At 50.7% G+C, this 26,349-nt stretch overlaps 1 protein-coding gene across 40 annotated transcripts in view; it reads right to left on the bottom strand.

Annotated features, from left to right (window-relative positions):
* Nucleotides 1-26,349, bottom strand: part of CACNA1C (calcium voltage-gated channel subunit alpha1 C) — a 735,043-nt gene that overhangs the window by 53,401 nt on the left and 655,293 nt on the right. For 10 of the 40 annotated variants that reach the window (XM_045071758.1, XM_045071770.1, XM_045071756.1 and 7 more), the window contains 5 exons: nucleotides 19,096-19,179; nucleotides 8,330-8,362; nucleotides 4,908-5,036; nucleotides 2,601-2,666; nucleotides 927-1,018 (listed from right to left, as the gene is read on the bottom strand). In XM_045071758.1, coding sequence (XP_044927693.1) covers nucleotides 927-1,018; nucleotides 2,601-2,666; nucleotides 4,908-5,036; nucleotides 8,330-8,362; nucleotides 19,096-19,179 — 404 coding nt within the window. Of the gene's footprint in view, nucleotides 1-926; nucleotides 1,019-2,600; nucleotides 2,667-4,907; nucleotides 5,037-8,329; nucleotides 8,363-19,095; nucleotides 19,180-19,782; nucleotides 19,867-26,349 lie in introns of all 40 variants that reach the window. The other 30 variants (XM_045071757.1, XM_045071772.1, XM_045071769.1 and 27 more) reach the window with 7 other exon arrangements.

Raw genomic sequence — 26,349 nt, 5'->3', positions numbered from 1 at the left:
ATATTTAAAGCGTTGTCATTTTGATTTAATACATTTTGAGTAATAATGACACTTGGGCTTGGGTGTGGGGAAAGGATTCTGTAGAACTCGGTGAAGGTGGGGCTCTCTGAGAGAATGGATTTCTGGATCTTCTGGAAAGGGACCCCGGGAATGGCAGGGAGTTAGTGAACTCCCTGCCTCTCCCAGGGCCATAACATGTAGAGTATATAAGCTGGAATGGATTTTAGAAATCATCTGGTCCAGGGATGGGGTAAATAGTTCTCATCTACCAGCCCCGGTCTAGATGGTCTAGATAGTCTCCTCTAGCAGCCCAGCCTGTGAGGAACAGGAGAGTGAGAAGGACCAAGGGGACAAAGCAAGGGGGTCATTAGGAGTCAGAGGAGGAAGAAGGAGGCTGCGACATGGACTCACTCAGTCAGAAGCAGGCTGAGAAACACTCTTGACCCCAGCTAGGCCTGAGGCCATGGACTTCTGGGAAGGGTGAAGGCTCATGGCTGGCTTAATGAGGAGGACACTAAGTTCATGAGGACATAATAACCAATAGAGCACATGGCATTGACATTGGCAGCTGTACTTGTTTGCAAGGGAACCGAGACTCAGAGAAGTTAGGTGTCTTACCCAAAGCGAATGTGTCACAGGCTTGGCTTTGAGCTGTTTGGCTTCCAGACCAGGGTGCTGTCGGTGTTTGACTTGTGATCCTCTAGCATTTTGGGGGGGCTACTGGCAGGTTTGTCAGTGACCTGTGTGCCGCTCAGTGGGAAGTATTACAAATAGCACCGAAATGCCAGCTTTCTAGTGCAGGGAGGGAGATCCACCATCTTTTCCCTCCTTGCCTGCTCTCCTGGAAGGGTTCCCTTGCATTCTATGTCCAGACCTCAGGGCTGCGTCATGGAGGTGTTTGTAAGCATCTGTCCTCAGAGACTCACCTGAAGAGAAGCAGCACAGCTTGGGGAAAGGTCTGGAAGTTGTTGTTCCGGTTGATCTCTGTGGTGTCATTCAGGGCAATTTTCCCAAACACCTAAGCAGGGGGAGAGAAAAGTAGATTCAGCGAAGTGTGGGCAGACAGATTCCTAGTTCCCACCCATTGTTCAGTCATCTCTTCAGAGGTCTTGGCTGACTGGGAGTCAGGCCAGCCCAATAGCTGAACTGAGTCCCCTGGTGTGACCCGACAGGGCCTCATAGGGGCAGGAACCTGCTGCCCCATCCAACCTCTGATCTCCATCCACCACACTGGACAGATGTAAGAAGAAAAATACCCATGGGTCCTCCAGAGAGGTCCTGCCAGGCAGCGGGGAGCTGGGCTGAGAGCAGGTGGACACTGCTACCAGCCCCATGCTTCTGTTTGGGCACAGAGTGCTCTCAGGTGTCCTTTTTGGTTACAAATTCTTGAGAATATATATTTTTTCTCTTTAAAAAAACTTTATTGAGAAATAATTAACAAACGTAATTGTATATATTTAAAGTGTACAGTGTGGTGGTGATTTGATATACAATGCTTGTAGAATCATTACCAAGACCAAGGTAATTAACACATCCATCACCTCCCACAGTTAACATAGTAGCTGTGTGTGTGTGTGTGTGTGTGTGTGGTGAGAATGCCTAAGATCTACTGGCAGCCACTTCCAAGTACACAGCACTGTTACCAATTATAGTCACCATTAGGTCCTCAGAACTCAAGCCTCTGGCCTCCTTTTCATTGCCATTTCAGCCCAGATGTCTACTCTTCTAAATTCAGTTCTTGGATTTTGGCGCAATCTGAAATGTGGGCAAGCTTAATCTATCCCTGAAATTAGTGGTCCCCTTATTTTTTGTGGCCTGTTAGAGCTATGCCTATCTTAGAAGCCGTTGCCCTTGGTGAGGTGGCAGGGTGGCTCTTTTTATCTAAGATTCTGGCCTAGGAACCCGGGGTCTTTCTGCAAAGAATAAACAGGGGAATCTTCCTTTAGGAGCCACGAAGGAAAAGTCCTGGCTGGTGTGAGTGCTGGGCTCTGGCGCTCTCGGGAGCCCCCAGGAGAGGCTGGCTGGAGAATGCCGCTGGCTTGGAGGTAGGGGAACGTGCAGTGGGCACCTGTGAGGGGAGGCCCTTGAAACTGCTGCGTGTTTGATGGGGAGAGCTTGCCGGCCTGACTCCCGCCTTCCCTCCTCCCTCCCTCCCTCTCCCTCCTCCTTCTTTCTTTCCCTTTCTCCTCCACCCTTCTCTGTCATTAGCCCCTCCAGAACGGAGCTGGGTGGGGGCTAGTTCTCAGGCTGTCAGACCTGGGCAAGGGGAGGGGTCTGTTTGACACACTCTTCGTGTTGTTTTCTGGAAGGACCTGTCTCTCCTGAGGCCCTCGGTGTCAGTCGGGGAGTGGTTTTCCCTACAGAGAGCAGAGACCAGGCCCAGGGCAAAGGGGAGAGAAGTGAGGGCAGCACATGGCCGTTCACCCTGCTACATGCAGGATGCCGTTTGAAGGGGTTTTCTAATTCTTCTGACCTTCTTGGCCTCAGAAGTGGAAGCAGAGGGAGGGAGCATCAGGAGCAAGAGGGAGATGTCTGGGAACATGGGCCTGGAAGGCGGGAAGAGAAGTAGAGGCCGAGGAGCAGTGGGCCGGCTGTCCTACCTGCATCCCGATCACTGCGTAGATGAAGAACAGCATCACTATCAGAAGAGCCACATAGGGCAGGGCCTGGAAGGAAGCACAGGAGACCATGTGAGGCCAGTGGGGGATGGCTGACCAGATCCCTTCCCGGGGAGTGTTGCGACCTGGCTTTGGGGGGGGATACTTCCAAGAGCCCCCACAGAAGATCTGGGCACCAGGAAAAGGCCTGAACCATGGCACTGACCTCTCATTTTCCCTTGGTTTCAATCACCTGAGAAGCAGTGTGGTGCACGGAGATAAGCAGGCTGCAGAGTAACAGATATATATAGTAGGATACCGCTTTAGTAAAAACAATCAAGCATGAACAAATGTCCTCCAACTAGACATAGGCCTTTGTTGAGTAGGGAGAAAGCCGTGAAGGATACACCCTAGGGTTTCCTGGGGAGGTGTGGGTGGAGGCAGGTTACACCCTTCCTTTACGTAGCTCGATGATATCCCACTAGTCATAATAAAAATAATTACTAAGGAGAACTTAAGTAGAAGAAAGATCATGGACTCAAATCTGATTTCTGTCACTTTCTCATCATGAGAGCTTGGCCATATGACTTAACCTCTCTGAGCCTCAGTTTCCTTTTCTGAAAAGTGAGAAGAGTAATGACCTCTTAGGGGTTCTGTGGTGTTTAAACGATAGAAGGCTTACAAAAGGCTGAGTGCGATGCCTCCCACGTATTCGGGTCCCATATATTTTATTCACTCCATGCATGATCTGCCTGGCAGACAACTTAATTTTCCAGAGTCCCTGCCACTTTTCCTGGGGAGAGGCCTTCTGGGGCTCAGGGCCTATTCTGGAATCCAGGCAGCCACACGTTCAAGGCTAGGAAATGCCTTGCCAGGCGTCCACCCGCCACTAGATGGCACTGCGAGATCGCACGGACGGGGCTTCCATCTGGTTGGAGCTGGGCTCCACGTTCAGGCCCCTCCTCACAGTTACCAAGGTCTGTCGCCTTTTCCTAGGAAATAGGTATGTGTGTGGGTGGGGGAGCGGGGAGGAAATATGCTGGCGGCCTCTATAGTCCTCATGGCCATGGGATCTCACGGATAGGGTCAGCCCCCAGTCCTGCTCTCCCTAGAATCCTCAGATTCCCAGGGACTGGGGAACCGGGTATGGCACCTACCGGGAGGTAGGTGGGGCTAGCAGGGAGGGCAGCTGCAGCTCCTCAGAAAGGCCTGGTGGGCAGAGGGCTGCCTATGAGGAGTGCAACCAGGCTGGGCCAGTCAAGGGCCTGGGCCGATGAGTCCCAGGGCTGGAGGCTGCCTGGAATGGTGTTTGTGCCTTTGGGAGAGGATTCCAAAGCAAGGCAGGCACCTGGCCGCAGAGCACTGCCTCTGGCTGCACCTTCAGTTATGGGCATATTTGGACCAGGGACCTCCTCTGTGCCTATAACTGGGCCCAGACTGGCTAGAGTGGGGCACGTGAAAGGAATCCTTTAGTGTAGGGAAGCCCGAGAGTGGTGCTTCCGTGAGCAAGGAGAAGCTGCCTTCAGCGTCGGGCTAGGGAAGAGCATGGACGTTTATGCAGGGGTCCCTACGCCACTCATCTTTAAGGAACTCAAGTGACCTCATGGAGTCTGCTTCTCTTTAACTTCAAACTCACATAACACTCCTCAGAGATGGCCAGGGGCGATCATTATTCTGTTTTCACAGATGGAAAATAATGGCTGAGAAAAGAGAATTAATCTTATAGTTAGGCAAGCCTGGGCCCCTGGGAGGCGACCATGTCTCCTTGAGTGGAGTGACACCAGGGTCCTAGAGAGTTTGGCTGAGATTACAAACAGGTGTGGACAGCAGACATTACAGAAATGTCTATTGGGAGGAAGGTGACAGCTGGATCCTAAACATGCTGAAAGTGGGAGGGGCCCAGAGGTTATCAGATCATCTGGGCCCATGTTTTTCAATTTTTTTCCACCACAAAACCTCTTTGTGCAGTAAATTCTTGCAGAAAAATGCACGGATGAGAGAAGAAAACAGAGCCACTTCAGCCTCTCTTTTACCCCGGCTTTGGGGGAAATCTGGGGCTCCAGGAGCATGCTTTTGAAAAACACAGACAGAGTCCTGGGTTCTCATTATAGATAGGAGGAAAGCAAGGGCATAGAGGGAGACTGCGGTCACACAGCTGCTGAGTAGCAAGGTAAGGCTGGCCCTCGACTCTTAGTGGCACTGCTTCCTGTTCAGGGAGCTCCGGGGGAGCTGGGTACAGCCCCTGGTGCAGCACCCACTCTGGGAGCCAAGGATGCTGTTCTTGTAGCCCACTGAGGGCTAGGTGGTTACCTGGAAGGACTTGATGAAGGTCCACAGCAAGGTCCGGATGCCCTCCCCTCGGCTCAGCAGTTTGACCAGGCGCATGACCCGGAAGAGGCGGAAGAAGGTGATGGAGATGCGGGAGTTCTCCTCTGCGTTCTGGAATCCATCGGCAATAGGAGGTGGTAGTTAACACAGCAACAAGAGAGGTGCAGGCAAGAACGAGGTGGGCCCTGCTCTGAGCAGCACAGCCCTTGGTTGGGGAGGAGGTCGGGCAGGGCAGGGCAAAGTTAGCTGCACTAGCTTCTCTGCCCTGGGCCATGGATGAGGAGGCCAGCTGCCCCCTCTTCCAGATAGACAACCCAGGCCTGACAACTTTGGCCAAGCCAAGCTGTACCCAGGCCCCTGAGCCTATGACCCTGTTTATCAGGTCTCCCCTTTTCCCCTTCACTCCTGATTTTTAACCCCTGGGTGGAGCTACCGAAGATTCCATAAGGAACTTCCATATGCTTTGAAATCTAGGCCGAAAGCGAGCTGCCTTGGGTGCACCCACCCTCGGCTGCGAGCTGAGATTGCAGCCACAGTCTACGTCGGGCCTGGCAGGGTGACGTGCATCCCGAGTGCGATGTGGCACTCAGCAAGGTGGCTGGGGGGGTCGTGGCCTCCATCCCAGCCAGAGGGGTGATGGCATTGGTGGGCAGGGAGGGCTGACAGAGAATAGGGCTGGAGTGGGGTACCCGCGGCAGGGATCTGGTGCTCTGGCAGCTCAGGACTCCGGATGTCTTGTTGTGCCACCTCTTCCCACGTGGCTGCAGGGACAGTAGGGATAGGGGTGTTGCTTAGCCCACGGAGAGTGTCTGTTTGCAAGCCCTTGCCTCACCTCAGACGCTGAAGCTGTTCCCCTGCTACTCCCCTCTGTTGTGGGGCTTCTGGGAGGCCCCAACCCTTTCTAGACTGTGGGAGATCCCAGAAGCGGTGGGAGGCACACTCGAAGTGAGCCCTAGATAGGTCCGGGTCCAGGTGTAGGAGGACAGAAGGATTCTGCTTAGGGCAGATCATCTCCTCAGGGGAGTCCTGGAGCCCAGGGACAAGGAGAAGGCGAGGAAGAACTGGATGCGGGCCAAGCCAAGCGGAGGCAGGAACCTGGTGCAAGGGCTGCTGGAGTCTGCTGGCCAAGGGCCCTCCTCAACGTGTGGGACCCGGAGGGCTTGGGGCTGAGGCAGGTGCCTGACCAGGGCTGTCCTGTCACCCTCTGCCTCCAGACCTGAGAACAACACGGACTGACCACCTCCCCCGACCCTCCCCCAGCCTGCACTGGCCAGAAAGCTGGTGCTGAGAGCCCTCTGGGAGCCCTCCACCCATTCCCCAGAGCTAGTGCAGCTCACCCAGCCCTTTTGGCACCAGGAGAGAACGGACCTTCAGGCTTCCTGTTACTGTTCCTGTCCCATGCGACCCTCAAGGGAGGAGGAGTCTCCAGGTCACTGGCAGGGAGGATCTGTGCAGGCCCCCCCCCCCCACTTCTTGCTTCTCTGCTTTCTTTTCAAGCATTTCAGGCCCATCGTCCCTGACAACGTCCACACCTTGTTTGCCCCCCTGAAAATCCTGAGTGCCCCTGAGGGCCCCCAGCGGCCCTTTGTTCTAACCTGGTAGCCTGCTGACTGTCATGGACATGGCCAGTGGTACCTGAGGTCACCCATCTTACTCTTGCTCCGTACGGGAAACCCACGAGGGTGGCAGAAAGCTCCAGAGGCGGTTGCGCCTTGCCCGCATACCCTCGTTCTGCCCTGGGAGGGCTCTGCAGAATCCATGCCGGAGGGTCTCTCCTACTCTCTGGACTCCCCAGACTGGGGGAGAGTCACAATATCTCTTTGAGTTTTAAACCAGTGCCTCAGGTCTGCACAGGGGGCCTGTTCCCCTCAGGCAGGGTGACCTGTGGGCTTGGGTTGGGGGGCTGCTCCACAGGCTGCTCTGGAGCCCAGGAGGGACAGCCAGCCAGAGCCCTGGTCCTACCCTGGGGCCCTACAACTGCCTGCCCATTTTGAAGCCTTTGATGCCCTTAATCTCTGCATTTCTATCATCCATGTATCTACTTGAAATTCTATTTTCTTTCCTTAAAAGGAGGTTGTGTTCCCACAGAGGAGTAGGCAGAGAAGGCTCAGGGTTTTATAACTCAGCTGTCAGTTCCACCATGTTCAGGAAAAGAGAAAAAAGAAGAAAGAACAAGCTGAAGTGGGGAAGTTCAGCTGCGAGTGTCAAGAGTTTGAGAAGTTGGTGCCACAGGGGCATCTGGATTTGACGAGTTGAAAAAGGAAAAGTCAATCGTGCAGTTTAAATTCCATGCTGGGTTCAAATCCCCCACCCTGTAAACTCGCTCCCCACCCCCCCACCCCCCGCCGCCGCCAGTAGCTGCAGTTTCCTAATGCTCTAGGAGGATAAATACATTTCTACAGAGACACAGAAATGTCCTCCAAAAAACCAAATGACAATGCAGGGAGTCAGGAGATGCCAGGGGCCACCTCTGGTAAGTAGGGCAGGATGCCCGGGTTCAGCCTTTTCCTGGGCAGCCTTTCAGCCAGCCTGGGAGGGGCTGTGTTAGGAAGCACCACTCGCTGACCCAATCTTGGCTCCGTCCGCTGACTTTCAGGGAATCAACCCACTCACTTGTCCTTTTAAAAACTCACACTTGACTCCGTTTTGAAACGTGTGATGGCAGATTTTAGAGAAGCCTGTTCCAAGGAGACGTCAAGGTCACACCTGGCAGCATCTATCACTTTAGGCAAAGCGGATCACGGTCCTATATCAGGAATGCTCCCATCAAACCCCTGAGTTTGTTTTTCTGTGTAGCCTAATTTGAACGAGCTTCAGGAATTTAGAAAAATTCATGCCTGGATATTCAGCCACACTCTCAGTGACAGATTCCAGCTTACAACCTTTTACTGTGGCCTTAAACTCAGAGCACATAGGAGGCCAGTAGTTACAGACACTGGATGGTTCGTGGAAGTCATCGCCTGACTTTCTGTCTCCCGCCTGGGTCATCCCTGTCCTTCCTCTTTTCTGAAGAGCCCCTGACCATGGCGCTCATGGGTGCCCACTACAAATTTCCCACACTGGATTAAAGCTAGAGACTTTAGCCCGTGAAGTCCTCAGAATGTTTAACAGGAAATGACCCTTGGGTCCACTTCTCTCCTGGTGGCTCATTAGATGGTCAAGATCACAGTGAATGATCACCCAGAGGAAAGCTCAGGGAGGGAAAGGAACACCATTACACAACAGCACGTCACAGCTCACACGTGACCGGGCAGGCGAGGCGTGGCTCAGGACAGACATGGCGGCTACATGCAGTGGGAGCGAGGCTGGGCTCCCAGAGATGCCGGGCATCAGGGTGGGTGAGAGTGAGGACGTTAGAGGAGGGTCACAGAAGCTAAGAGCGTGGTTGGGAGGGTCAGTCTTACCATAAAGGGAGAGCATTGGGTATGTTCAGCTGGCTTTAAAGAAAGGCAGATAGAAATAAGCTGTAATGAGTCTCCAACGAAGATGCCTGGTACTCTAGGTCTTGGCTAACACAGGAGCAACACCGTGGCAGGAGAGGGCAAAAGGAAACAAGTGAAAGAAATACAAAGCACAGGCCTGGCAGCTTCTGAGACATCACTGTGAGTGTGGCCTCTGCACAGATGGGTCTCCTGTCTAGGGAGGACCCTAAGGCATTGTCTACTCAAGGCCATCACTGGCCACGAATGAAATAATTCACGCGCTTGTTACACAGGAGGTCTTTTGAATTTTGTGGGGGTAGGTTTTGTTTTTTTCCCCTAAAATGAGTTATGATTCCTAAGATAACCTTGGAGGGGTTGCACTTTCTGCAATTTAACTCACCCCAAGCATTGCCAGCTGGAGGAGAAAGGCTTTGCTTACGTCCCAGTGCATGTCCCTGCCCAAATATTTGTGAGCAAAGGAGGTCAAGGGCAATGGCCCTTGAATTTGAGGGGAAAACTCAGTTTTAGTTAACACTGAGGAGGCCCCAAAGAGGTGGTCCTCACGCCCCTCTGTCGCAGGGCTAGTCCTCAAGCTCAGGTTCAGGAGGGAGATGGCCCCACTCAGCTACTAGTGTATAGGTGTGGAGAGCCTGGCTCATCAGTGTGAAACAATGTTTCTTATGTTTAAAGCTCTGCACATAATTTAGGATGTTATTATTAACACCCAAAATAGCTGTTCTCATGGGTCTGACTGCTGAGTTCATTTTGAGGCAGGAGCTGAAGAAACCGACCACTAGTGAGTAACCCACGTCCACCTCCGTTCCTTGAGCCTGTATCTGGGAAGGTTCTCCTATGCTTTGGGCTCCAGCACTCAGAACTCAGCTCCTGATTGGTCCTGATCATTTTGAGCTGTTAACTCTTTCTAGAAGGTCCTGACTTTGCTTTTACCCTCCACTTTCAGATGGTTGCTCTTGTGTTTCTGTTTTTGAGGTAGAAACAAGGAAAACGTGTAATGGAAGTTCTGAAGGATGGAAATGTGCACAACTAGACATTGACTTGCAAACTGAAAATACTTATTTGTTAAAGAACTTCTCAGCAAATTCCTTTTCTTCCCTACAGCAAATTGGTAAGATGACCTTTTTCGGGAGTAATGGAGATAAAGGGGGAAGCAAAGGAAGAGAAGGGGAGGGACACCTCTCCAGTCCCTTAGAGAGCACATTCTATATCTTGGTTTCTGCTTCAGGAGGAATACCAGCTGCCAGGTCAGTCCACAGGCCTGGAGGCTGTGGAATCACTAGAATTTGGCTAGCAGGCTGAGAAAGAACATAGAAACACACATGCACGCACACACACACACAACCACACACAGAAAACATCTCTAGCTGCTTGAGTGCTTGTCCTCCCATCTTAAAAGCTTAGTAATTCTGTGTTTCTAGAGCTTCACTAGGGGAGGGAGTGTGAGGGTCAGCCGGAGACAAATCTATAGTACATGCAATGCCAGGGCATCAGAAGAGTTCCTGGCAGGCCTGGCCTGTTGCTCTCCTCTTGGATCTATCCTGAAAACTGTCAAAGCTCCCCATCCTCTGGGTTGATCCCATCCAGAACAGGACCAGAAAGACAATTTAGAGAACCCATTTGTGTTCATGTATTCTAATAATCTTGATTATATCTTAGTATTTTAATAAGATGTACTGAGAATCCTTAGGATACGGCTCTGCAGTAGGAGTTAAGAAATCAAGAGGAGCAAGGAAGGCAGTAGAGAGAGGAAGGATGGGGCTCTCTGGGACTCCTACTTGGGGTTCCCAGTGCAGGTAATGATAGCTCTCCTAAGAGTCTCACTTTGGGAGAATCTGGAGAGTCACAGACTACTTTCTTTCTTGGGCCTTAAGCTATGCTATTCAGAGGGCACTTTTGACCTGCTATAGCAGTATTTATCAATGTCTCATGTAGGCCTGTTTATATTTGAAGAACAATGTTCATAAGATCCATGATCTCAAAAATAACTAACCATTCATAATAAAATCAGAAAGCAACCACTGGGTGATTTCTAAGTGGAAACGATAGGAAAAAGCATAACGTAGAGCCCTCGCCCTCAGAGAAGCCACAGTCTTCTGACACACTGCCAACCCCCTAAGGACATTTCCTAGATGCTCTTGTGCAGTCATTCCAGTCTCTGGTATCCTGCCCGGAAGCAAGTGGAATCCCTTGGTGAGCCAGAGGGGGAGAATGGACCCACTGGGTCTGGGCATCTGCACCTTTAGCCCAGAGCCATGTTTGTGCTATCTGCCACTCTCTGGGATTCCCTGGTAGCCTGTCTTGAACGACCACCTAGTGCCGCTTCTACTTTTTGAACTAAATTCAGAAATGGCTGGTAGCCCAGAGTACTCACACCCTTCACCTGTGACCCTTTCTCAGATTTGTTCTCAGTCCCCCTGAGGTAGCTTATAGTTTCCCTATCTGTGGTTCTCCTGGGGCAGAAGGGCAGAAAGATTCCCTGAAGACTCACGCCCCTGAGCCTGGGGACCCAACCCATACTACTACTACTACTACTACTACTACTACTGAGGGAGCCAGCAGAGCTGCTTACCTACTTTGAACATTCTGGCCAAGTCTTCCTATGGTGTTCTACCCAGTATTGGTAGGCACTGAGCAGTCAATGATTTCATCTTTCTGTTCTAATGATCTAGCAGTTTCCAAGGGGTTTAAAGATATTGGGCAATTAATTTGTTTTTGTAATTGGCATAAATGAAATAAGGTGAGGCAGAGGCAGAACATTTTCAGAATGAGTCCTGGCTAGTGGTTCCAGCTAACAGGCTAAGGGGCAGATTGAATAAGATAACCCAGTTACCTTACTTCTCTATACTTACACAGATTACCTAGGTTTGGTATAACTGGCAATGACAACATGAGTGGCATTGGGCAGCTAATAGGAAATATTGTCTGGAAAATTGTCTTTCTGAATTAAGTACAGGATCAAATTAAAAGTTATCACTCAGTGGATGAAGTCTTAATTTCTGGAATGTCCTCACTGCTCCTTTTCATTGGGGACCATCTTTAGACCATGCATAAGACACTGAAGGATGAAACTCAGGAAGCATCGGAGGCTGATGAAGAGAGGGGATGGAGGAGGGGATTTTTCCCAGTTGTTAACATTGCACAGTCTCTGGTGAACTAAAAGATTGTTGAAAATAGCTCTTAACCATATAAAAAGGAGACCTTTCCTTCCTTCCTTCCTTCCTTCCTTCCTTCCTTCCTTCCTTCCTTCCTTCCTTTTTCCCTCCCTCCTCTTTCTTTCACATAGCCATGAGGCAAGGATTACTAGGGATTAAAGGCTAAGTAGTAGATATCTAGGCTGTAATATTCAACCAAGCTGTCTTCTAGGATATTAAATGCAGGTTACCTTCTGAATCCCTGCAGGGAAGGCTGGCTCTTGGCTAGGTCATGAACAAGCCCCACAGAGCAGGTCTGCACAATCCATTGGTGCCATTGAGACAATGGGCATAATATTAGAGTCACTGAAATTCTACATTCCTCTGGAACATGGTCAAAAGCAATGTCACAGGAGCATGTAAGTAGCTGCCCTGCTACAGAGCTGTTGATTTTTTTTTTAAAGTACACTTGTCCAGAACTTAGGGAGTAGACCAAATATAAATTCCATTTTAGACCACATGAAGATCTGGGTCCAGCTGGCATCCCTCCCTACTCCCCAAACTCCATTCTATGCATTCACTGCCTCTAATCTCATCTCAGTTTGATCTGCAAGACAGGAAGTCTGGTTCAGTTACAAGACTGTCGTGGGATGGTGGAAGGCTGAGAGGTTGGGGTTTTGTTAGTGAAAGTCCAGTTATCTAAGTTGGGAGGATGATTATCAGTCTGGTACACATGAAGAGAGGCAGGGGTCAGGGGCTTCAAGAGACATTGACGCCATCTTCATGGTCAGGAAGTGTAGGTCAAATGTAGGTTAAGATGGGGAGGTCTTCATTATCCTTTTATCTCCTCTTCCAACCAGGAACTAAACTGTGGCCCTATAGATGTGGAGGAGGTGGGAGATGCTGAATCTTAGAGCCACCAGAGATGGCAGCAGGGGAGAGAATTTTAAGAAGGCCAAAGTAAAATATATTTTAAAACTGGAAATCCTCTGAAGTTGCATGAAGAACTTCTTTGCTAGGGACACGCAAAGCTTAAATAAGCACAGGTCAACTCGGATACACAGAAGATGAGGGTAGATGGCAATGGCTTTCAGATTTCAAATTTAAGCTGAGGGTAGAAGGCAATGGCCTTCAGAGTCCTTAAAGGAAGGAATTATAGGTAGTTGAAAGCAGTTCTTAGATAGAATTTCCATTTTGGTCTGTGGAGGAGGTCTTTGGTCTTTGGAGATCTGTGGAGGAGGGGTTCTAAGGAAAAGGAAAGAAGGGGGATTACAAGGGAGGCAGAAACACTGCACAGAAAAGGGCGGGGAAAAATGAGAGAGAGCCCAAAGATGAGGCAGTGGAAAGAAAAGCCTCTCTTTTCCGTTGTCCACCTGTCTACCATGTTGGAGACCTCCTGGCTTGCATCTGTTTCCCATAGTAAAATTCTAGTCAGAAGGAAAAGGGCCCTTCTTGAATCTTTGTGGTTACAGACACACAGTTGAAATGCCTCTTTGGAACTTCCTTTAAGGTCTTTGGCCCCAAGGGAACTGGTGGAGAGGTACAGAGGATGGGGGTTGCTGGTTCTTGGCTCACTCTTGCTCCTCCAGTCTCTGTGGGCTAGACTGCAGAAGGTGGACAGTGGTGACCACTGTTATTAGCTGCCCAGTGGCTAACTCACATGGTTAGCCTCAAGGGTCACTGTGTTAGTCACCTGGAGCCTGATGGCTCCCCAGGTGTTATTACCTGCCAATAATTCATACTAAACAAGAGTGATGAAATTGTCAAGGTAGTTTTATCTTCCCTTGGCGAGGACAATCAGTATCCTTCACTCAAATGACAAACAGAAGGAACCCATGAAGAATAAATGAACGAAATCACTTTGTCAGCAACAATAACAACATCAATGAACTCTCTTTGAGAGAGAAAGGGAGAGGGAGAGAGAGAGAGAGAGAACAGAGAAGCCCAGAAGGATAGAGAAGAAAGGGGGACAGAACAAGAGTATGGCTAAAAGAAAAGACACACTAAATAGAAAGAGTAAATGGTGCAGGCTATACCTTCTGGTGGTATTCGTGGGCATTTTTGAACCCACCTGGGGCATAGATCTCTCATATTCTCTACCAGCTCATGGAATTTTCTAGGTCCCTTTGCTTGCAGCTTTCTGGCAACCACACTGACAGTAGCTTGCTAGCCTGTGGGAACTAAAGCAACAGACACTGGCTAGGCCCAGATGGCTGTCTGGCCAAACCAAGGGAGTATTGTGACAGCTTCCTTCCACTCTTCTATTTTAAGGGAAAGGAGAGGGCTGTGTGTGGACAGAAAAGATGAGAATAGGGAAGGAAAGGGAAGAAAATTAGAGGAAAAGAGAAAGTGAAGGAGGCAGAAGGCAGATGAGTCTTGCTGGGTCATAATGGGGTCAACTAACCACTCAGGTGATCCAACACAGGCTGAATTAAGAACCCCAACCAGGATGTCCAGACAAAGAGAGGTTCCCATGGACCTCTCAGGTCAAGCCTGCAGGGCACTTCTCAATGTCACAGCTTTGGAAAAGCTTGTCTACCAGGCCACTTTATCAGGCCTGACTTCTTATCGCAGCTGACCTCACAGTGCTCTGTGGTTGGTCGCCCACACAGTAAGACTTGCCTCGCCTTGCAGAGGTCTGGGAGCTTTCGAAATGACTCCTGCATTGCCAGCTAGACTGCTCATAGTCAGACACACTGCTAAATCTCCAGAGGCTGGCTTTATTTCCAAGCAGAGTAGAAAATTGCCTTTGTAGAGCAGCTGGAGGATGGGGAGTAGAGACTCTCTCACTCAGGTGTCATGTTCCCGAAAGTCTTACATTAGACACACCAGATGTCCCAGATCTCCAGTCTTTAGGTTGAGCATTACTGCCTTCTCTTTAAGGGCAACGCTTCTTTTTGGAAGGGTAGCTAACTTAGCCACTACCACCCTAGTAAGAATTAGTACATTGGAAACAGGTGCCATGGTCGCATGAGTTTTGTTGTGGGGCTGGGGGTGGTGCTGAAAGTGGGAAGGGGTCATGGAAGGAGATCCATGAGCAACAGAAGAAGGGATCCAACAAAGGGAAACAGAGGTGTAAAGAGGTGTCAAGGATCAAGTCTGCCCCACCCCACCCAGCTTAGCCTGAGGCCACCAGTCTTGATTTAATCTCCCTTAGAGCCAGCTTTGGCCACACCGACCATTGTCATATATATAGACAATGTCTGGTTACATCACCTACACTAACGCACCTGATGGGGAGTCCGCGGCTAGATTCTTGGTTGGCCTTGCTATTAACAAGCTGTGAGAATGAGCGAGTTGTTTCCTGCCCTTGGCTTTCCATGTCCTCATCTCTGACATTCGTGGATGAGGCCCCCCGAGCCATCCTGGATGCCTCTTCTGCCCACACCCACATCCAGTCTGTCAGGAGATACTGTTCTATTTTCACAACAGATTGAGAATCTGACCATTTGGTACCACTTCCAGTGCTCCTGCTCTGTGGCCAGCTCCCCTCGCCTCCCATCTGGGTTCCTGCGTTTGCCTTCTGAGTGCTGTTCCAGCTTCCACCCCTGACGTCTAGACGCAGAAAGGTGGTCCTTTAGAAATGCGTCAGACTGTGGTACTGCTCTTCTCAAAGGCACTGGTGTCTTCCCTTCTTGCTCAGTATAAAAGCCAGAATCCTGTCCCTTGTCCAGTCCCCTCTCCCTGGGCCCCTGCTCTGTGTGCTCCAGCCACCGTGGCGGCTGCTTCTGCCCCGAAGCTCCTCTCCCGGATATCTGCACGCAGCTCCTCATCGCCTTCACACCTTTGCTCCGTGCCATGTCCCCTCCTCAGGAAAGCCCATCTTACTGGACACTGCACCTGCCTTCCCTGTCCCCGCTACCTCTGATTCCTCTAACGTGACATAATTTCTTCTGAAGCACTGATCATCATTTAGCCCACTGTATGATATTCCTATTTTCTAGATGTATGGCTCATCGTCTGCTTCTTCCCTCTACCCTGGAATGCCAGCTCATGAGGAACGGGCTTTCATTTTGCCACCGATGTATCCTAGGTGCCTGAGATAGTGCCTGACACACACAGAAGGTGAGACCGTAAATGCAGTGGGATGGCCTGGGATGGGTGGAGAACCCGTTTCCTGAGAGGGAGGGGGTGCCACAGCCTACTGGTGAAGGCAAGGAGGGAAGAGAAGGCATTTGCGAGGACAAGAGTATAAATTGCGGGGACAGTTTGAGGGCAGTTGGGAGTAAATTTGGGATTTGGTGAGGGAAACGAGAGTTGATTTCTATAGTCTTAAAAGAGTCAAAGATGATGAGTGACAGGTGAAAAGCCCTCATGGATTCCTCTGACGCTGAAAGTGTGGGTTCCTGCCAAATAGAACATATGTCTGGGAATGGATATCTTGTGATGATGACAGTCTGACTAGAATGTTCTGGGAAGGCCTAGAGCAGCACCCTGGGAAACCACCCTGGCACTGTGAACTTCCTCATACCAGAGAGCGTCTAGACCCAGAAGCTGCTAGTGACCTGAAGGCAGAGCCACGTGGTGGAGGGACCTGCTTCTGAGACTAGGCATCACTGCTCCTTTGTTTGTCATCCACCATACTGGCTGCCCCTGAGGGCAGGGTTGCGCCGGGCCTGTGCTCTTGGCGTGGGCCTCTTGAGACTTGGGTTGGGCACACACTCGGTGCTTACTTTCATCTGGCTGAACCTGTCGGCCACACTCCAGAGTCTAACCATATCCGGGAAAGTAAGGACCCTCCCAGCTCTTCTAGGAGGGCTTTTGGAAGAAATGTCCTTTGCTTCGGTGCCACACTTGGGAGCCACAGTCTCTCCCACTGAGTAGTGCTTTGCAGTTCCACAGAGTTTTAAAATAGATGCTGTTATTTCGGTCTCCAAACACACTGCAGGAAAAATCATCACATTCCTTTGACAGATGAGGAAACCAAGTCTTCACCATTTCGCTAACTTCTCCGGGAAGAAGTTCTGACTTCCTCTCCCACACTGCCTTCGGGATGTGGGTGACATTATGGTTATTCTCTTGGTTCAGAAGCTAATCATTGTGCTGGGGGTGGGTCTTGGGACACCTCCTCTTGCCCTCCAGCACACGCACTGTCCCCATTTCATCCCCAGACAAGCCTTCAGTATGACTTTTAACAAATCCCTCAGCCTGGAGGAGTGAGGAGTATCCCAGCGAGGGGTCGAGGGAGGCTGGAGGAGCTTGAGCTATTAGAACTCTAAGGTGGTCTGGTACATAATTTTTTGCTTTGAAAATGGGAAAAGAACCTGTATGGTTACTGGAAATATAAATGACAGGACCTAAGGGCAGATCGAATCCTGGCTGGGGGGAGTACCGTTGAGGGGGTTATGTGAGATGTATGTGTTTGTTACAGGCATCTTGGACTGAAGAGACAGGGACTGTGGTCAAGGGCAAAGTGAATGGGCTATAGCAGGAGGTCTGAGTTCTAGCTGTGTGGCTCAGAAAGGCACTTAAATCTCTCCATCAGTATCTTTAGGGTCAGCAAGCTGGGGATGATAATTCTTGCCTGTTAAATTCACAGGGCAGGTAAGAGTTACCTGAGATACACATATGCGCAGGTGAATTGTAAGTAGAAAATCATTACGCAAACATAAGGATCTGCAGGATGACTTCAACCTCCTTTCTTGCCCTGCATACCCCCTTGAGACCCCACATAGCCACTCTTTCAGTAGAAATCTTATACCCTGGTCACTTTCTTTCTTTTTGCTTTGTTTTTCACTTAAGAAAAGCAATAGTTTGGGAGAAAATGGCAGGTTGAGTGGTACAGGCCTTGCCAACGGCGAGAACCACAAAAGACCCCCTCACAAACTCGGGACTGTATTGAGGGGAACAGCTTGCTGTCACCTTTCTGCATCTTCCTGCCACAGGGCTCCTAGTCCGGACCTGTATGGACCTGTACCCTCTGTTCTTCCCTATCCCCCATCCCACACGCTCCCTCAGTTGAGAGCAGTGCACGGGCGGAGCTCCGAGCAAGCACAAAAGCATTGACCTTTAGAAATGCAGGGATGACTCCTGGCCCTGTAGCACCGTCAGTAGAACCTGACGGACACTTGTAAGGCTCAGAGGGTGCCCAGATTGGTGAGGTGAGGGGGATGGGCCTTGGGGGGAGGGATGGTGCAGAGAATGAGGAGGAAGGTAGACTTTTTTTTTTTTTTAATGATCTAATGTTTTTCTGGGAGAAGTCAAGGGACAGTGTGTATACACATGCACGCACGCACGCACGCACACACACCATGAGACAAAGACAACCCAGGGGGATCTCAGAGACAGAGGGGCCATCAAATCTATAGGGTGAGCAGGTATAGGGTGAGCAGGGCAGGTGTGAGAGGCCGATGGGAGGGGGAGGGAGGGAAAGTGCAACAGGCTCCTTCCAATGCCCACGTGCTGGAAGTGGGGGGCAGAGGGGCTTCCAGTCAGGGGAATCAGGCGGATAAGATAACATGTCAGTTCAACTGATTGGGAGAGAAATAGGGAGCTGGCAGGGGGACGGTAAGGATGCAGTGGGGGGGGGGGGGTTGCGGTTGGTAGGGTAGATTCAAACATCTTAGATCAAAACCCTACAGCGTCTGCTCCGTGCTGTTATTCAATGGTTCAGCGCATCAGAGGTTTGTGCAAACATTACCAAGTCTCTTAATTAAGGAAAAATAATAACAATGAAAAAATTAAACAACACATGTTAAAGACTAACTGCCAGAGGGCTCCCTATAGATAAAGAGAGAAGGTTTCAACATGCCAGGTAACAAAAAGACATGTGCAGGGACTGGAAGGAACTGTATAGGAGGAGACAGCTCGGGAGAAGATGGCAGGAGGCCCTGGGCCAGGCACTGGGGTTCTGTCTGAGGCCAGGGAGCCAGGGGTGGGGTCATGAGGGGCTTGGAGAGCAGGGAGAGAACGGGGTGGGTGCGAGAGTCCGTTCTCTGGGTAGCTCCATGTGGGAGTGAGCTGCTCATCCAGAGGCCGCTTCCACAGCGAGTGGGGAGGCAAGGCCCCTGCCCCCGAGAAGACCTCCAGGTGGGCCGCCCAGAGCTCTGGTTCTCTGGCCACCCCAGAGACGCCTCAGGTTCGGTGGTCCACCAGGAGAGAGCTCCTTTCCAGGAAGCCATGGGGGTGAAGGGAAGACAGGGTAAGGAGCAGTTTGAAGGTGAAGGTGGGGGCCAGGGGAGGTTGGGGTCCCTGCCTCAGCCGTGGCCCAGAAGTTGTGACTGTCCCCTCATTCTGGCTCTCTCTGGCTCCCCTCGCTGCTTCCTTCTATACAGTGTGAGTCATGCCAGGCTGAGTGGAATGGGAGAGAGAAAAGAGGCAGCAATCAGAACATAAAAGGAAAAGGGAGGCTTAACTCGTTCCAAAAGTTAAAAATACAAAACAAAACAAAAACAAAAACCAGAAAAATTCAAAATAAAGGGACAAGGAGAAAAAAAAATCCTTTAAACCAATTTGAACAAACAAATAAAATGAACAAAATGAAAATAAGGAGGTGGGGAGGAGAACATAAAATGAAGAAAAAAAAAAAATGAACCCGGGAAAAGACAAATGAGTGTTAGAGCAGGCACGGACAGTTAGGGACGGACGCCATGTACTTACGTTTACCTCGGTGATTGCTATATCAACAATGCTACCCACAACAATCAAGGCGTCAAATGTATTCCATGCATCACAGAAATAGTGCTGCATGGGGCAGAGAAGCCGAGGAAAAGAGAGAGAGAGAAGAGAAAAAAAAAAAAACCAACAACAAAGGAGAAAAACAAAACAAAAAGGAAGAGGAAAAAAATGAAAAAAAAAAAAAGCATGAAAGAAAGGAGAGAAGAGAAAAAAAATGAGAAAAGAAAGAGGTTATGTGGGCATATTAAATACTCTCTTACCACTCTACAGTTCTGGCGGCTCAAACCTGGGCAACCTGGTTCTCACAGGGCGGAGAGGCCTGACAAAAGCTGGGTTAGTACCAAGGATCCACTGGGCTGAGGCCGCCCGGGGAGGGGGCCGGGCAGCCCCCCTCACCTGCCCCTCCTCCATTCAGCTCCGGGCCCCTGGGCCCAGCGCCACGGGGCAGAGCTGGGCCAAGCGAGAAAAAAAGGAGGAGAAGCTCCCACTTTTTTTCCCCCACAGACGACGGCAGGTTCAATAAAAAGCATGACTGGAGGGGGGTAAAAACAGGAAATTAAAAAACCAAACAAATAAAAGGAGGTAGAGAGAGAGAGTGAGAGAAAGGGGAAAGAGAGGAGGCAGAGGAGGAAGGAGGAGGCTTCCTGGGGAGGGCAGAGTCATACTCACATTAGTTTCACTGAGAATGACGTCAATTATGCTGCCAATTACGATGAGGAAGTCAAAAACATTCCAGGGATCACTAAAGTAACCCTACATAAGGGAGGGGCAGGCAGGATGGGGATTAAAAAGGAATATTAGACAGACAAGAACAGAGCAACATCACCATCAGAATCACCATCCGGGCACCTCAGTGCTGTTGCTGGAGTCGTGAACGCCCGTATTGTGGCCAGGAGCCCAAGAGGGAAGCGGGTGGCCGGGAGGCGGTTGGTCCAACCCTCCTGCCCCGCCCTCTCTGGGTCACCTGGCCCCCCTTCCTCCAGATCCATCCCACCACGCCACCCTCCTGCAAAAAGTCTCTTTCTGCTTCCCACAGTGGGGGGCAGGGGTGGGCATGGGGGGGGCAGGCAGTGCCAGTCACAGTAGTGCAGGGACACGGATGGACTCTCTTCTCAATGCCCACTCAGCGCCTCCTATGCCCCTGGCTCTCCTCCATCAGAAGGGCCATTCTGGAGGTAGGGAGGGACACAGGTGTGTAACACCCCTCCCCCACCCCAAGGTGAGTGGGATGTGGTCCTAGGGATGGTCTGGGAATTCCAAAGACCTGAAAACCACAGCAGTGTGGTCCTGAAGGGTGGCCAGGTCATCTGGGCTCAGTGGTAACGCATCTAAAGCTTGGGAATAATGAGAGGACTGCATCATTAAAACAATACTATCTATGCTGGACTCTTTGCAGTTAGAATCAATGGTCTCCACTGTTCTAGCACTGGCCATGCCCTGGTGTTTCCAGGGACAGTGCTGTCCTGGCAGAGGTTTTATGAACTGAAAGGAGACAGAGTCCAGGTAAATCTTACAGCTCAGTCATGTCAGGCAGTGCTTTTGGGGGCATAGACTATGCACCTCCCTTAGGTTCTTTCCTAACGTCTACTAGTTTGGTGTAGAGTCCCTGATGACATGCAAATATCACTCAAAGGGAATGAAATTATCAAATCTGAGAACTGGATTGATAGGGGAGACTGGGTAGAGGATATGGGGACATAGACTTTGCAAGAAGGGAGTAGAAGCAGTCGTGCCATGGCACTGAGGGGCTAAGACTTGTGTCCTAACTTCACCACTTCACCCTGTATACTTGGACTTCACTTGTGTTCCACCATATTTGGAGAAAGGAAGAAATGCTTTTGAAGTACTTTTCTGAGGTCTTGGACAACTGGTCGACCAAGGAAAAGGCTGTCCCAGATTTCCTAGAGGATTCCAGGAGTCCCGGGAAGGTGGACCCTTCACAGAGTGGACAGGTATCTTGGGTCTGGACCATATGCCTCTCTGAGAGGTGTGGGAGTCTAGAAAACACTGCCCTGTGGCCACACAGGAGTATAGGCTCACAGTTCAGGTGACCCTGGGAACAGGACAGTCATATTCCCCAGGAGTAGAAAGAAAAGGACCTAGCTAAAGTTACTTGTCTTCTTTAAAAAAGTGCATTTGCTTCTTCACTTTTTCAGGAAATATTCTGCAAAGGAGACCAGACAGGGCTGGAGCACATTTGTTCAGCAAGACCAGCACATTTTCCTATTCTCTGAGCCACTCATTGGGGCTTCCAGGAGATGGGATTCTGGAGGCTGGGGAGTGGGTATGAAAGCATGGAGGGTCCTTTGGGAGTTTCCCAGACTTCTTTCCCTAGTGTTTGAAGGCTGCCAACTCTCCCTTTTAATTTTTTTACTCACAAGAGCCACGAGCCTGTGTTCTTCCATTTCCTCCTGGCTCTATCTAGCTCCCTTAACTTCCCCACTTCCCAGTCATGCCCTCTTTCCAGAGGGATCGCAAAGACATGCTGTCCTAGGGCTGTTATTCTTAGTATGGGAGGTCAGGTCACAGGGAAAGGGGCCTCTCTGTTCCCAGGCATTTCTGCCAAAAGAAAACAGAAACGCCACGGTGGAGACTCTGGACAGCCAGACTCTGGAGAAGCAGAGCTTGGCCAGGGCATGGGTCAGGTGAGGGTCAACTGGAAATCATGGCTTTCTTGTTGACTTCCCAGAATCATTTCTGAATATACTAGAGCCCTGGAGGCAGAGGGAGACTGTTCTCTCCCGTCTAAGTCACAAGCTATGAGCAGGAAATAACCAATTCCCTCTCAGGTTCTTAGATGTTATTCACAGGGCAGATGGAGAAGGCTGATTTTTAAGGAAGGGAGGTAAATAAGAAGGACTCCAAGGGAGCTACAAATATGCATACGTTTTAGAATGAGAGTTTGGAAAATACTGGGGTAGTCTCTTTCGATGGGAAGACTGTCTTTGTGGGGAGAGCTATTTCAGAAGGGAAGGGGAGGCAGAATCAAGGAAGAGAAAGAAGAGAAACAGCAGCCAGAGCAGAGTCCAGGAACGTTCAGCATCTAGCCTAGAAAATGTGGTAACAAAACGTTACTCGGGTGTGCGGGCAAGAGGAGAGACAGGGAGGGGGAAGGCTCAGCGCTCAGGAAAGGAAGTTGAGTTGGAGTCTTCTCCTTCGTCAGAGACCTGAAACAAAATGGGGAAGCCGGCCTGGTCGGCAACGCCTCTGAGAGAGGAGAAAAAGGGGAGGCAGGAGGAGAGTAGGGCAAAGGCCAGGATAAACACACAGGTTAGTCAACTGCTGAGCACCAGGGAAAGGCAGATACCGAAAGGGACCCTGCCAACCTCCCAGTTGGGCATCGCTCATCACCCTTTCTCTGGGAATTCTTTGTGTATGTGCAGATGGAGGGAAAACACACACTAGTCCACTCCTCCTTGGTCATGGGCCTCTCCCAACCTTCCATGGCAGGCTCCCACGGGTTGGGCTCTCTCAAGACGAAAGCCTTGTGCCTCGCTCTTGCCCTCACCAGGCTGTGCTGGTGAGGCTTTTGGTCCAGGCAAGCTACCTGGTCGGCCCAGTGCTAGGGCCTCCACTGGCTGCAGAGACCAACCTGTTGCCTTATTGGACTCTGCCTGGGGAGATTTGCACATAGCGGGAATGTAGGGGTGAGGGAGCATGCTGAGGGGGGGCAGGTGGCAGGATCCCTTTAAGAGGCAGATTTTTACCCTGACCCATCCGCCCATCTTTCCGTTTTCTCTGTCCCACAATGCCATCAATTCTCCAAGCTGGACCATGAAGACAGTTTCAGACCCAGCTTCAGCTCTTTGTTTCCTCCATCCGCCTCCTCCTCCCACTCTCAACGGTCCTTCCTCCCATCCCATTCACAATAAGGTGCTCGCCATTTAGACACCTTGTCAAATCCCTAAGTGGGCAGGGCCTGGAAGAATATTTTTTCCCCTGCACTCTCTGGAGTATAAGAGCTTAGTGTGCGCTCACTCTCTCTCTCTCACACACACACACCCCGTTTTTGCCTACCTCATTTGCTGGAAACCACAGGTAATACAGATTTGGGGTATGTAATGGAAGAAGGAGGGTAGAAACAAATCATAGGCTTTTTCTCTTATGAAATCAGTTTGACCTAGAGTCAGTTACACCTATCCTCTGGTGATGAGGTCCCAAATGGTAGGGTAGAAGTCATGATTAGGGAAAGGGTTTTCCTTGCCCTCCTTGAAATGGTGAACCAAACCTCTTAATGTCCAGCTCCCCAGAGTCAAGCAGGGCTGATCACCCAGAAGGTATGGTGTTTGGGGGATGAAAGGGCTTTCCCTTGACATCCTTAAGTCCTGCAGATTTAATGGGCTTTCCCCCTTTCAAATTCCCAGCCTCTGGGGATGAATTCAGAAGATGGGCCTTTTCTCTGGCTTTCCTGGGGATGCTCTTGCGTGCACACATTCAGGCTGATGAGTGCCTCCCCCCACCATGATCAGCAGTTACTTAGACCCTCCGTCTGATCCATTCTCCTTGGTGCTGCCGATCCTCCACTCACTGGCTGAAGTAGGTTGAGAACATGTAGACAAAACTGATCGTAACTTTAGCAAATCATTATTAGAAGGGAAAATTGCCACAACACCCCATGTTATACGTTTTGAATGCACAGGAATTGTGGATTTTCCTCTCTTTTGGATTCTCTGTGCCCTGATTCCCCTCCATCATTGAAGCTATTCCAAGTTGAAAGAGGCAGTATTAAGAGCACGGTCTCTGGAAGTGGGTTGTCAGTTCAAATTTTACTTCTGGCACTAATAAGCTGGGTACTCTTGAGCAAATAACTTCACCTCTTTGTGCCTCAGTTTCCCCACCTGTAAAATGGGAGAACTATAGGGTTACAATGGGGATTACATGAGACAACACATGTAAAGCACTTGCCTGGCCTGAAGTAAGCTGTAAATGAGTCTGGATGACTGTTGGGGTTTACACGAGTTGTCTACCTCTCTCCCAGTTAAGCACACATTCCATTTGGGGGTGACACTGAGTGGAAGGGCAGGCAAAGCCCAGGTGTGTGGAATAAGGAGGGAAGAGTTGAAGGTTCTGGAATCCTGAGCTTACCTTTCGCCAGCATCTAGGGCCTTTTCTATCCATCTTGAGTCACTAGTGAGTAGTGTGCCTGTCTTGAGACTCTTGAAGGAAATCTGGCTGGTACTACTTTGAGACTGATGACAGTTTGCATGTTGTCATGGCTAAATTTTGTCAGAGGCAGGGTCCTGTGGACAGTTAACTGCCAGGTTCTGAGAAACCACACTTACCACTGGGGGAGAACCAGGTCCCCCTCCTTCTGCCTGGAGGGCCAGGAGGACAGGAGTGGGCTGCCAAGCGGGCCTGGTCCCACCTCTGATCCTGGGGAGAGGTTAGAGACAAGTGCCTTTGCCCTTGCATTCTGGGTCCTCAGCTCCTCTCCTGCCCAGCCCAGAGGCCTCCTCTGTGATCTCAGAGACAATACAGGTAGGCGGTGAGAATGAATTGCAGGAAAACCCGCGCACCTGGGAGTACGCTGTGTGCGTACTGTGTGCGAGGGGATTTTGAGGTTAAGACTTGTTTTGCTGCCATCACTTGTGGTTTTTTTTTTTTTTTTTTTTTTGGTCCTCTTCTCTCTTTCTCCCTGCCCATCTTCAGAATCTACCTCTGATGGTAAAGCAAAAGGACCCGGAGGAGGTGATAAGGAAGCTTGCTTGGCCCCAATGGGGAGGCTGACCTGGACTTTCTGTCTGTCTGGGGGTGTTTATTTCCAGGGACCTGGAGCCCCAGATAGTGTTGCCAGGCTCAGTGTCAACGTGAGAGGCCTGAGCCGAGAGGAGAGGTAGAAGTGCTGGAATGGAGACAGAGAAAGGCCAGGAAGGAGGAGTCTCAGAGGGAGGGAAAAGCCAACGGCAGGACGCAGAGATGCCAAAGAACCAAAGGGACTGAGGAGTCATGCAAGAAGCAAAAGGCGAGAAGGGCAGGGTTGGGGAAGGTCATGAAAGGTAGAAGGCAGAAGCAGAGCGAAGGAGGGAAGGAGGAGTTAGGAAAAGCCATGCAGATGGTGGGAGACAGGGAGAAGGAGAAAGGAGTGGAAGGAAGCTTGAGAGGAGGTGGGCAGGATGCAGAGCGCCAGAGGCGGGCGCATGGCATTGCAGGGGAAAGCAGGGAATCCACACAAAGCTGGAGGAAGGGTCAGGACACCTGATAGAGGCAGGGCCTAGAATGCAAGGGAGGGACCCACCATAGCTCATCCTCAACCTGGGGTGGCGGGGGGGGGGTGTTCCCTGAAGGAGAACAAGAGCCCCTGCTTGAGTGAACAAGGAGTTGAGAGAAGGCACATGAGGCAAGAGGCTAAGCAGAGGCGGTTGGTGTGGCCGGGGAGGCAGTGTCCAGTTCCTTGGAAACCCTGGTCTCTCCTGGGGTCCAGGTGGTGGGACCAAGATGTGGGGGGAGAGGGAATGAACCAGGGAGAGGTGCTGAGTGCAGCTGGCAGCTCAGTGGAGGGGGCAAGAATAGATCTCATGGAATCTCATGGAACACAATGGTAACTGACACCAAGCAGAGATAATAGGAATTGTATTACGTTAGGATGTCATTTAGACATAATAGTAATCATGGAGATTAGTGGCATCTAATGGAGAAGTCATGACGAGAGCACACAGCTGCTCCAGCCTCCCGGCAGCCTGGGTGGGAGTAAGGCTTCTGTCTTCCACTGTCAGTTTCTCCCCTGTGACATGGTCACTCAGGGGCTCCCGGAGTCTCAGGCTGCACTGAGAACAGGCGTACAGCAGACACGAGGGGCAGGAGCAGGCTGCCGGCCAGGGTGAGGGCCTGAGTCCACACCCCTGGGGAGACAAGGCCCCAGGTGGGTGGCGGTGATGGGGCTGCCAGAGGAATATGCACTTGGAACTGGACACCTTCTACTTCATTTTTTTTTTAATTAAGATTTTCCTCCCCAGGAACATTTAAAAGGCCCTCTTTCATTTCTTTCTCTCACCAATACACAATGAGCACTCACTAGGTACCTGGGATTGAACAAGATTGAACAGATCTGACTCTGGCATCCTTCTCCCCTGGGAGGAGATAAAAACGGGGGTTATTGGCTAAGCTCCCTCTGGGGACCTCAGAAGGTTCTTTCTGTGCCTCAGTGTGCACGGGGGTAGGTGGCAGGATCCTGGTAGCTGCTTCCTGCTGCTCTTGAGCTGCTTTCTGCAAAGGTCCCCTCCAGGACCAGGGCACTGA

Source organism: Mustela putorius, unplaced genomic scaffold, assembly GCF_011764305.1.
Source record: "Mustela putorius furo isolate JIRA1106 unplaced genomic scaffold, ASM1176430v1.1 tig00003988_pilon_pilon_pilon, whole genome shotgun sequence".
Classification (NCBI taxonomy): Eukaryota; Metazoa; Chordata; class Mammalia; order Carnivora; family Mustelidae; genus Mustela; species Mustela putorius.
Note: the sequence above shows the minus strand (reverse complement) of the source record. Positions and strands in the feature narration are given on the sequence as shown.